This window comes from Neopelma chrysocephalum, unplaced genomic scaffold (assembly GCF_003984885.1).
Source record: "Neopelma chrysocephalum unplaced genomic scaffold, ASM398488v2 Primary Assembly neopelma1_97390, whole genome shotgun sequence".
Lineage (NCBI taxonomy): Eukaryota > Metazoa > Chordata > Aves > Passeriformes > Pipridae > Neopelma > Neopelma chrysocephalum.
In genome coordinates this window covers 1,354,360-1,366,549 of record NW_020926031.1, presented here as the reverse complement: position 1 = coordinate 1,366,549, position 12,190 = coordinate 1,354,360, and the positions used below count along the sequence as shown (strand labels likewise).

Here is a 12,190-nt window from a genome sequence, read left to right as displayed (position 1 = left end):
GCTGTCACTCAGCGCCGAGCAGGCGGCGCCGGCCCCGGCCCCGGCCAGGTACCGGCCCCGGGGGCCGCCCGCTGCAGCCCCGCCGCAGCCCCCGCCCCGGTGCTCAACAGGTGGCGGGGCCGGGAGGGCAGGGGCTCGCCGGAACAATGCAGCCCTCGGCGGCCCTGCCCGGGCTGCGGGGCTGAGCCCCATCCCGCCGCCGCCTGGCCCCATGGCCCCGCACCGCCGGCCCTGAAGGCGCCCGCCCGCTTCACAAGGTAAGCGCCCGGTGGGGATGCTCGAGAAGAAACAGGGGGTGTCCCGCTCCTCTCTTCCCACTCCGGCTGCGGTATTTGCTCAGCCTCACTCCTTCTCGAAACTCCGGCCCCCTCCATCTCCCTCCCCCGGTAATCCTTTTAATGTCTGGCACGTCCCGGGAGGGCTCGCTCGCCCGCTCCCAATCCACAATGCGCTCGCGGAGCGGCGAACCCCCAGCGGGGGCAACCGCGTCCCCGACCCACCCTCCCAGCCCTTAAACTCCGTTTTACGGATGGGGAAACTGAGGCACGGAGTGGGGAGGGAGTCCCGCCGGCGACTGACCGCGGAGCCCGGCCCTTAGTGGCAGCCCCGAGCCAGCCCCGGCGACACCTGACCCGCCGCCCGCGGGTACCGCCTCGGCAGGTACCGCCGGGCCGGGGAAGAGAGCGGGGGTCCCGCCGGGCTTTCCCCGCCGCGGCTGCCGCCCCCCGGCCGCGCCCGCCCCCGCCGTCGGGGCTGCGGGCCGGCCTCGCCGGCTCCCGGGGCCGCGGAGCGGAGCGGGCGGGGGGCGCCCCGCGGCAGCGGTGGCCGGCCGAGCGCCCCGGGGGTTGGGCGTGCGGGCGGGCCGGCGGGGCCTTTCCCCTCTGTAGCCGCTTGTGCCCTCCTTTCCTCGGGGCGAGGACGTGCCGGCAGGGCGAGAGGAACCGAGGAGCTGAGGCAGCGCCGCGCCCCCGCGGGCGCTCCCCGCCGCCGCCGGGCCCCGGGCCCTCGGCTCCGCATCGGCGCCGCGATGGACCCCTGCTCCTCGCTCTTCAGCTACGTGTGAGTACCGGCAGCCCCAGCCCTCCCGCTCCACGCCCGCAGCCCCAGCGGCTCACACCTCTCTCCCGCTTTTCCCCCTCCCAGGTTAATGCACTTGTTCGTCCTCTGCCTGCAAGCCCAGGTAAGTGCCCGCTGGGCTGCCCGGCTTTGTTCACCCCGCGGGGATGGGGGGTGCCCCGCCGCCGCCGAGCGGCTCGGCAGGGAGGGAGACAGGAAAGAGAAACAGTTTAGAACCCGGGAGACAAAAGTCGCCTGGCTGTAAAAAGCCGTGGTTGAGGGGGAACAGCCCCTTGCCCGGGCCGCAAAATAAGGTGCCGGGGACTCGGGCTGCGAGGCAGGGAGTACCGGGATTTCAAGGAAATGCGCAGGGTTATCTTTAAGTAGCTTTAAATCCCGTCCCCCCGACCTCTAAATTAAACCGTGGATACCCCCATTCCTCTTGTCCGTTTTTTTCCCCTACGCTGCTTTATCCGAAAATTAAAGTAGAGTTAAAAGGGGGAAAAGAAACCCCACCAAAACCTTAGTAAAAAGCACAGGTTTTGGTTCAGCTTAAAATTGTCAGACTTTCGCTGGTTTGCATTGCCAGAGACAGAAGTGACACGAATAGATTAAACATCCCAGGCAGAGCCTGTGCAACACCCGCATACCAGCAGGCACACATCGCTGGGAGCGGTGCACCTCCAAACTGGGGTGAAGCCCCCTTTCCCCCTGAGATCACAGGTGCAGAAGCTTTGTTTAAAATGCCCTTTAAGCTACTTTTTTATTATTATTATTTTCCTGGAAGCTTGGGGGGGAAAAAATTGAGTTTCCAGCTGAAAAGTGAAGGGAATGAAGCACTGGGAGTGTGCAGTTGTATAAAAACATAGCTGTAATATTTTGAAGTATGAGATGGAGACCAAATAGCAGCATGGCTAATGACCTCTCCTCCACATGGTACCCTCATCAGAGCTGGGAAGAGAATCCTGCTGCATTATCCAAAACCCGTCTATAGGAAACACACATGCACAGGCAGAAGCAGAGGGAGAGAGATGACATTGTCAAGGGGAGATATCTCTATAAAGACAGCTTTGGGAGAGCAGCAGCTTTTACTTTTATTGTGGTTTTCTGTTGTTGTTTAAGACAGGAGGAAATCTTCCCATTTGACGTGGGGGTGGTGGGGGGTAGTCCCAGCCTTCTGATGTTGAAAGGAGCTATCTCCTAACATTTGCTCAGAATACATCTTTATAAATGTCAGGGAGCAGCGAAACTTTCCAGACTTAAAAGAGGGATTTGAGACGAGGGGGGAAAAAGAATTCTGTGCCAGCTCATGATCCAGAGCTGAGGGGGGAGCAAGTTTGGCTGCTCATGAAAATCATTTAAAGCCCAGGAGCAGCAGCATCAAGTCTGGAGGGGATGGGCTCAGCTGCGGCTCCAGGGCTAACGGGTTTGGTGTACTGGGGCTGGAGACATCCCTGCTGCTGGCACCAAACCGCTGACTGTGGATGAGGGATGTGTTTGCATGGGTAGCATGTTAGTATCCTTGGGTTGTTATATCACTGAATACCTGGGCTGGGGTATGGTTTTCTTGTAATTCTTATACCTCATAACTCTACCTTCTCTGCCAATTTTGTATTTGAAGAGCTTAATAAGTGTGGTGTTTGGGAGCAAATAAAGAGCCTGGGATCCAGAGGAAAGGCAGCTGTTGAAACTGATGGGGCAGTGGCTGGGGTATGTGCCTGGGGCAGCTGGAGCAGTAGTATGCTCCTGCAGAGGTGAGAGAGGTGTGGGATGCAAGCATCAGCCCCTTGGGGTTGTGCCATCCTCCATGTCCCCCCAGCTCCCTCTGGCTCTGAGCCTTGATGCCCATCTTGGGTACCCCAGTGCCAGGGTCTCACTGAGACCTGGGGGGGGGGGCCTCTGGGGTCACCAAGCTCTGTCGTGCTCCTGAGTCACCTTAGGGCACGTCTGGAGTGGGCACAGCTTTGTAAAGGGCTCTGGTTGTTGTGTCCCAGAGCTTAACGCTCCTTTTTCTAGAGAGGCTTTGATGGCACAGGAGGCACCACCGCGGTCCCGGCTCCCTGCCTCCCTGTAAAGCTCAGCTGGAGGCCGGTGATCTCAGCTCAGCCCATTTGCCCCGCTGAGGAGTAGAGATTATAATGGTGTGTTGTATATTTTTTAATTTCCTAAAGGTAACTGTTCAGTCCCCACCTAATTTTACACAGCATGTGAGGGAGCAGAGCCTGGTGACGGATCAGCTCAGCCGGCGGCTCGTCCGTACCTACCAGCTGTACAGCCGGACCAGTGGGAAACATGTGCAGATCTTGGACAACAAGAAAATCAATGCGATGGCAGAGGATGGGGATGTGCACGGTAAGGACACACGATGTGGGCAGGCGAGGGGGGGAGCTGGGGAGGTGTTTGCAGCCCAGCGTGGCGATTGATGATTTCCGTCCTGTTTGTTAGCCAGAAATCATTAAAATCATTCGGCTTGTGGGGGCTTGTAAAGGGAGAACATAGGGGTCAGCGATCAGCAGCTGCGTGATTCAAGGTGAGGGCAGGTTCCCTGTGCTGAGGTAGGGGACCGGTGCTGGCAGGATGGGCTCTGCTCCTCTCCTTTTTATTCTTGGTTTGCACCTGACACAGAGGGCTCAGTGCTGCGGCATCCTGAGTGTCATCAGGCATTTCATCCCAGCTCTTAGCAGGGATGGGAATCCCTGAGACTTCCTTTTGAAACAGAAATCAGAAATAAAGTTGAAAAAGAAGAGACAGGAAGGAGAAAGTGGGAATGGCTGCTGTGGAAGCCTTCCCTAAACTAGGACTGTCTGAAGTGGCATTTTCCCGCTGTAGCCCCATCCCTCCCTTCTCAAAACAAATCCCGAACAGAGGGTCAGGGAGGCAGTCAGCTGCCGACGAAGATGCTGTGGCATCTCCAGAAACAAAGCAGGGACTCCACAAGTGTGAGAGCCTGCGCTCTGCCACAGCCCCTCTGCCATTGCCCTGGCACCCTCTCCCCAAATCCTCCACCTTCTCCAGGGCAGGGGGACCGATCGCTCTGCTGAGGACACTCGAAGCCCAAATACTTTGATCGTGTGCGCTAATGACACATTAGGACAGTCAAACGCAGGGGTCAGTGGGGCCAGCGAGCCCCGGCGCTCCGCGGGGCCGTCTGCGGGAGGCCTGATCCTGCGCCTGGGTCAGGGAAGTGCCCATGTTCCTGTGTGCTGTATGTAGGGATCACAAGTGTTTTTCTTTGGTATTAGCTGCAATTTCCTTTTCTTGCTTTGGGACATTAGTAGAAACAATTTTCTTCTTATCCTTCTGTTTTGTATTTTGTTCCTTTTTGATTTTTCTCCATTTTGCTTTGGCTGAAAATTTCATGGTGGATGTTAGCAGTGCAAGCGCAGTGCAGATTCCATCTATATGATATTCCATACATCCAGCATTAATCTTCCAAATGAATTATTCCCACCCCAGAGCAGCTCTAGCTTGAAAGGGCAGTAGTTAATTTCCCAAGGAAAAAAATCCCATCTTGTTTTAGACCTCTAATGCCTGGATTTTAAAAAACAGTTAGTGCATATTTAAATAACGACCAGGTTTAAATAAGGCCAGAAGGAGGGGACTCATGGTGGCTTGAAAAACTCTATTAAAATGTAATAAAAAAAGGTTAAGCATTTGAAGAGCTAAGGAGGAAAATGAAGACTGATCTAAACCAGAAAGAGTACAAGCATTTTTTCAGATGTAAAGTTTTAAAAGAGTTGCAAGTCTGTAAATGTTAAAATAGAGGTTCAGGATTGTTCTGTATGAATCTCTAGGGAGGCCCCCATGTCTGGAAGAACTATTAAAACGCTTCTTACTTTCACCTTTTTTAACATTTCCTGAATACTTTCTCCTCTTCGCAGTCCAGTTGGGGGATCAAGTGTGTCTCGCTGCATTTTTTCAGCATTTACGTAGCCACTTTCCCTTCAAAGTTTGAGCATGAAACATAATTTTACTGGGATACATCTGTCACTTAAATGAAAGAATAGAGTTGAAAATGCTAAGCTTCTCCCCCCACCACCTCAAAAAAAGGGGGGAAAAAAGGACTACCCCCAAATGTTGTTTAGAAATCCACTTTTGCAGCAAAGTTCCTCCTTCCCCAAGCCCTTCCTTCTGCTTTTTTTTGTCTCATTTTTGGGGGTGGGCGTGTAAGGGGGGTTGATTTATTTTTGCAGATGACCCCTTTCCCCACGCTGACATTTTTACAGCCGACTTAACATCGAGTCCGGCGTTTTCAGTTATTTGTCTTAATTGTCAATATTTGATTGACTTTTTTTAATTCTAAGGGAAGGCAGGCAGCCAGTGCAGCCCAGCTCATCCCTCCTGGGCCATGCTTGCCACCAAGAAAACTGCTGCCAGCTGCAGCCTGGACCTCGACCCCATGAGCAGCTGGGGATGCCAGCACAACTCCCTGCCCACTTGCTGATTTTTGTCTGTGCCCAGGGTTTTCTGCTGGCTGGGGCCGGAGTTTGCAGGGTTCATGAGTTGCCTGCAAGGGTCTAGGGCTGGTTGTCTTCATCCTCCGTGGATGATGGGGCCAGAGCGACACACTGGCAGGGCAGCAAACCCGTCTGGTGGCTGTAAATCACAGCTGCCCTTTGGGGAAAAAAAAAAACAAAAAGAAAAAAGGAAAAAGTCCAAAAGAGAACCAATATGCATCTTTAAAGCAGGGTTTTGTGCTCACTGGGGCCAAGGCCTCCCCACTCCCTCCCTCCCCTCTTCGTCCCCCCCTCCCCCCCTCCCACCTCTTTCTATCTCTGAGAGAGAAAAATCAATTCTCCTCAAACCTTTTACTGCCTCTGAGATCAATTCCCCCCTTTCCCCAATATAGATAAATAGGGGGTCACTGTTTCAGTGCTTCGTTTGCAGAGGCCTTGGCTCTCGTGACTGGTTTTGGGGATGCTAGGTGCTTGCCAGGCCCTGGGCATTGGTGATGGCACAGCCGGGAGTTCACTCTTCCAGGCTCTGAGTTCAGTCTGTGACTGCCTGGGAGTAGGGGGATATGGGCGCAGGGTAGTTTGGGGACAAGAGATGCTGCAGCGTGATGTTGACAGGAGAGAGTGCATGGAGGGGGTACCTGTGTGCATATCAAGTCTGGCCTGCCTGATAGCACCCAATCAGTTGGCCCCAGCAAATTTGGGGATGATCTTTTCCTTGGTCAACTCAACTGCGGCCAGCACTGACTGCTTGCTCTTCCCCCCCCTCAGTGCCATTGACCTCAACAGTGTCCATGATGTGAGGGATGCAGGATCAAGGCATTACAGAGACAGAGAGGAAATTTACTCCTAGCCCAGAGCGTGATTTAGGCTTGCTTTAGCTTGTCTGTGTACCCCCATCCTCCTTCTGCCATTCAAAGCATCCTCCTGCAGAGCCTCCCACTCCAGAGCCACATCACTGCCCTCACTGGGGCTTGCTGGAGGTTGAGCATCCTGGGGTAGAGATGTGCAAGCTGTGGTGCACCACAGTCCTGAGGAACTGAGCAGCCCTTGCACAGAGATCAGAAAGGATAAATAAGGCATCAACGGACTCAAACCTGTAATGTTTCCAAAACTTGGAAGCTTTGTGGCCTGCACTCCGATTACCTTGTCAAATAGCGTTTGTGGCACTAGGAGCTGATGCTGGGCAAGAGGTGATGGTGTTGAGGTGGGATAGTCCCAGGTGGCTTTTCAGCACCATGGGGAATTCTTTGGTGCTTGGCACAGTGCAGACCTTTTGAGGTGCAAACAGGTAACTACCACCTCCACTGGGGCTTGCTCTGGGGATAGCAGCTGCAGGACCAGGGAGAAGGATGTCCTGTCCCCATCCTCCCACTTCCCTGGGGATGGATGGGCTTCGGGGCATGGGTTCCCAGGGTGAAGGCAGGGAGAGAAGGTGACAGGTCTATTTATAGGCGGCCCATCGACCCGGCAATTTGCATAGCTCCTTCGGAAGTCGATCGATGCCTCCATTAAAAAACTGAGACCAAATCAATACGCCCTCTCGACTCGTGCAAAGGTGAAAGGCATTAAAAGGATGGCCATACCCTTCACACCTCCCCTGCCAGCTGCAAAATCACTGCTCCTCCTGCAGTCCTGGCCTGGCAGAGAGACATGGAGCAGTGTCCCCTGGGCTGGGGACATCTGGCAGCACACTGTGCACTTCCAGAAGGTGCCTGCCTGGAGCCTGCCTGCAGGCCCACCCAGACCTGCCTCGGTTTGCAGGGCAGCTGGCTTGTTCTCTGCCAACCAGTGCGTGCCCTGCTTGCTGCCCTGCCCCCATCTGGGACACCTCTGTGGCACCTGCACCACTGAGCCCCGTGGAGCCGGGTAAAGCAGAGCTACTCCCCATCCAGCACAGCTCAGGGTGTCAAAGGGACATGACCAAGGTCCTGCTGGGACACGGTGGCAGGGTAAGGGGGGGTTAAGGCTGTATCTTAACCTTGTGTCCTGATTTTAGGGCTCTCTCTGGCCAGCTGCCAGAGAGCATGTGCCCCCAGTGCCCAGCATCAGGGTGCATTGCTGAGGTCTCCATACCTGTGCCTGCCCTATCCCAGAGCCCCTCCGACATCCCTCCCTCTCTCTACTCTCCCCAGCCAAGCTCATCGTGGAGACAGACACCTTTGGGAGCCGTGTGCGCATCAAAGGGGCAGCCACAGGTTTCTACATCTGCATGAACAAGAAGGGGAAGCTGATTGGCAAGGTAGGATGCAAGAGCATGGGCAAGGCAGGGAACTGCTGGGAACATGGAGCTGGGGCTGCTAGGAGAGGAGCTCTGACCTGACACAGAGCTCACCTGTGTGGGTGGGGAGGTGAGACCGGAGTCCGAAGGCTCAGTCAGCACTCCCCTTTTAGGGGCAGGGAGACAAGCCATCCTGCAGCCCGGAGGGAAGGAGTGGAGCAAGGAAGGCAGGCAGGTGTCGCGTGGGGCACATTCCTTCTATCTGCCCAAACAAATAGGCGGATTGCTGCTCTATTCTCCACGATTACATGGTACAAGTGCCAGGAATGTTAAGATGCTCCATGGGGCTGGCCCCAAGGCCAGGCCCCACTGCCTGCTGGTTTATCATGCTCCTTCAGTGCCTCAATGCCCCTTCCTGGTGGGGGGGGACTGGGTGTGCAAAATCCCACTGGGACAGTGATTTTCTGCAAGGATTTTCCATGGCAACTCCTTGCTGGGGCTGCCCGATGTGGATCCCTCCCTAGTCCCACTATTGCCCATAATGGGGGGAGCTCAGTCCCTGGCTTTCCCGTGCTCCCTCTGCCACCTGCATCTGTGGGCACTGTCACCAACGACCCCACATCGCTTGTCCTGCCACTCAATGCCCCTCCTATATTAAAGACCTCAGGGGGACAGGCGAATTGAGATGGAGAGTTTGCTTATGGTCTTGTCCAGCCCATGGCACAAATGGAGGCAAAAATTCCTTTATGGGTGTGGTGGAAGTTAAGGCGGAGACCAGCTGCATTGGGACTTGCAGCTGGCATCACACTAAGGTCACAAGCTGCAATGAACAGTGTTTGTCTGTGCCACACTGCCTGCTCCCTGCAGCTTTTTAAGGAAAAGCAGGTTTTAGGCAACTCTGACCTGTGGGAGAAGAAGTGGGAAAAAGTGAGCTCTTGGTTGCCCACAAGCACTGCAACCCTGCTGCCACGCCAGCCGATCCAGTGCGGGGCAGTGGGAAGCAGCCCTCTGAGTGAGTGCCTGTTGCTTAAATCTCCCTTCCGGTTCCCTTCTCAGAGCAATGGCAAAGGCAAGGACTGCGTCTTCACGGAGATTGTCCTGGAGAACAACTACACAGCGCTGCAGAATGCCAAGTACGAGGGCTGGTACATGGCCTTCACTCGCAAGGGCCGCCCACGCAAGGGCTCCAAGACCCGGCAGCACCAGCGGGAGGTGCATTTCATGAAGAGGCTTCCCAAGGGCCACCAGACTACCGAGCCCCACAGACGCTTTGAGTTCCTCAACTATCCCTTCAACCGGAGAAGTAAAAGGACTAGAAACTCCAGCTCCAAGGCAGGCCCTTGATGTGCCTGCCCCTACCCCCCTGCCTGCATCTCTCCTGGAGGATGCTCCTCTGAGCTTGGTGGACTATATGTAGAGACTTTCCCATTTGGGTATTAAACAAAACACAAAAAAAAAAGGGAGGGGGAGGATAAAAAAAAAATTACCTGCTCTAGTTGTTGATACTTTTGGGGGGGTGTTTGGTTTTTACAAAAAAAAAAAAAAAAAAAAAAAAAAATGAAAGAGGCTCTATTTTTGTACTCCAGCTTTAAAAGTAATGAAACATTCAAAGACTGGTGAAGGGGGAAGAGCCCTTCACTTAGAAATGTTCTAGTCTGTTTGGGGTCGTGCTTTATTTTGTAATTATTTTTTTTTGGTAGCTCTAGGGGAAAAGGAGTTTAAAAATCATGTTTAAAACAAACAAGTGAAAAACCATGGAAATCCAAATCTGGAAGTGATGTGCTACTTAAATGAACTGAACTAATGCTTACTGGAGAAGATGGAGAGGCTGGAAAACAACTAAGGGAAGAGGGTTTATTTTGGAGGTGGTTGGAGGACTCCTGGGTGGTTTTTGCAGCCTGGGTGTTGTGTGGGCACTGCCCGTGGGAGCTGACTGTGACACCTGGGGTGAGGACCCCGGATGCTTTCTTTCCTCGGATGTACCTATTTCTCCAGCTGAGCAAGGGGTTGCTGGAAGCCACTTGCATCCTTCTGAGAACACTGCTGGCTTCACAACTCCTCACTTACTTTTTTTTTTCTCAGGAGGGGACAGGGGTAATGGATGCCCCAGAGAAAGTCCTGAACTGACTTGGTACCTCTTACCCATAGGAGCATCTTTGGCATTTGGTTTGTTTTAAAGTACTAAGGTATGACTTGCCATAGAGCAGGCTGGTAACTGGTATTATGTTTTTCCCATGTGGAAAATGTGAACTTCTCATCAAAAATTGACATTTTTTTCTGTCTATATTTTTTTATCAGATAGAAGTTTTCATCCGTAAAATTAAAAAAAAGTTTACAAATTATTGTGGAGCCATTTTGGGCTGTTTTGTCATAATGTTAAATATTTTTGTCATGATGGTTGGTGCTTCCATTGCCAACTGTCTCTTCCAGGTTTGCTCTTTGATAAGAAATACTGACGTCCTTGGCCCTCTACAAAAGGAGGGGGTTTCTTTCAAAATTTCTGTGTTGACAGAAGCCCAACTGTCTATTTAGAAAAAAAAGAAAACCAACCCCAAAGGAAACATTAAATCTCTTGAGTGAACATCCCCAGCCAGCCCCACTCTGTACATGCTGCCCTGGGACTGTGACTCTCTCCAAAGGGTTAAAACAACTATTCTTCATGGGGAAGGGCAAACAAAGACACTGGATAGGAGCCAGAAGCAGGGGTAACTTTTCATCCAATCTTTTTTGATTGTTTGGGTTTTTTCTGTTTCCTTTAGGATTTTTGTTCTGTTTCGGTTGTGTACAAATTGAATATGAAATGATTGAAATATTTATTTAATATGTGCATTAAAAGTTTGTATTAGTCTAACTGAGCCTGATGCTTTCCAGGGAGGGTTTGGGGCTGGAGATGCAAGTTGGAAAGGGGCAAAGGAATATGAGAGTGAGGTGCAGGATGGGGCTGAGGCTGCCAGTTGGCACAATTTCCTTCCCAAGGGAAGAACTATGAGAAGTGGGAGGCTGCCCCAAGATCTGGGACCCAGGTGAGTCTTGCAGAAATCATGGTTTTACTTGCAACAAATTTCAGGTTTAATGTACAGATGCCACCTCTTTTCCATGTGGGATCAAGGCCCGTTGAAGTCTGAATGGGGATATAGTGCAATGGAGCCTTGACCACTGGAGCGTGTGCAGAGCATGTTTTCAAGTATGAGATGAAGCTTTTCAAGAGAGAAAGCTGGTACTTGCTTCTCTCCAGGTTGGGAGAGCTTGGTGTCTGCAAAATGGGCTGTCGGGTCACCTCCTTCGGTGAATACATGACCCTGCTGCGGTGCTGGGTCTTGCTTACAGGAGCTGAACAGGGATTCAGATATAGAGTGGTCTCGTATGTGGAAACAAGCAAGAATATAATTGTGAAATATGTTAAAATTGCATAAATGCAGCAATCTTGCAAGGTGAGTCTCGCCATTGCTGGTGCCAGCCTGGGTGGTGTTGCCATCCCAAGGGCTGCCTGTGACATGGCTGGTGCTCAGGCTGAGCCCTGTCCATGGGTGTGAGGAGGATCCTTCCTCTGGCTGACACAGTGGCCTGAGCTGAGGTGGCAACATACATCAGTGATTTCAAGGAGGGAAACCTACGGGGGGCTGAGTGCTTGGCCATGCTCTACACCTGAGCATTTCCGCTGCATCACGGAGATCATGGGTGTTGCTTGGGCCACAGGACAGCACAGATTGCACTTGTCCAACTGTCTCAGGAGGGACCCAAGAACTGCAGAAGCCTGAAGATGACAGAGCTGAGGCAAGCTCATGTTGCGGTTTACAGACTAAAGAAACTAAAAGTGAATGGCTCCCGGCCTTTCCCCAGGCAGAGATTGGTGTTTGATAGTCCTTAACAGGTGCTTTTCTTTCATTGGTTTGTCCAGTTGCTTTTTCTAATGGCTTTGTGAATCTGAGGCTCCATGCCTCCTGCCTTGTTATGTGTCCCCCAGTGATGCCAGGGAAGGGCAGGGCATGGGTGCTCAGCCTCCAGTAAGGTGGCTTTCCTCCAACCCTGTCATCCTGGGATGCAGCCAAGGGCTGGTGCAGGGAGCACCCAGCACCCTGGGGTTTGAGCTGGTATGGACACTCCTGTGAACCTGCACAGCTCTGTACCACACACCACCCCTAACTCCTGTGATCTACTCTGCCACGCTGAAAGGCACCTAGGCTGCCTCCTGGGAGGGGAACCCCTGCTTTTCCAGCTCACTTAGTCTGTGGTTAATTAGGCACCATTCATTAAAGGGCTTTTGGGCAGCCATGCTGCCTAGGAGCGCTACAGCTTGGGACTTTGTTTATTGCTTGAATTTGTCCAGCTTCAGCTTCCAGCCAGTGAAGGTTGTTTCACCATTGCTTGGAAGATTAAAGAGACCACTACTAGTTAGTTAATGAGTAAGTGAATTAATTAATGGTTCCTCATACCCTGTCTCTGCATTGATACCACTTAG

The 12,190-nt window shown here is 52.8% G+C and overlaps 1 protein-coding gene across 1 annotated transcript; it reads left to right on the top strand.

Moving 5' to 3' along the window:
• Positions 1-1,027: 1,027 nt before the first annotated feature.
• FGF8 (fibroblast growth factor 8) lies at positions 1,028-9,142 on the top strand. Its single transcript, XM_027672343.1, has 5 exons — positions 1,028-1,059; positions 1,144-1,180; positions 3,228-3,408; positions 7,646-7,752; positions 8,788-9,142. Exons 1-5 carry the CDS (start codon positions 1,028-1,030, stop codon positions 9,073-9,075), a joined length of 645 nt encoding a protein of 214 aa, XP_027528144.1. The 3' UTR covers positions 9,076-9,142.
• Positions 9,143-12,190: the final 3,048 nt, after the last annotated feature.

Coding starts and splice junctions, on each gene's coding strand:
- FGF8 (XM_027672343.1), top strand. CDS start 1,028: ATGGACCCCTGCTCCTCGCTCTTCAGCTACGT. Junction 1,181..3,227: donor TCCTCTGCCTGCAAGCCCAG/GTAAGTGCCCGC, acceptor AATTTCCTAAAG/GTAACTGTTCAGTCCCCACC. Junction 3,409..7,645: donor AGAGGATGGGGATGTGCACG/GTAAGGACACAC, acceptor TACTCTCCCCAG/CCAAGCTCATCGTGGAGACA.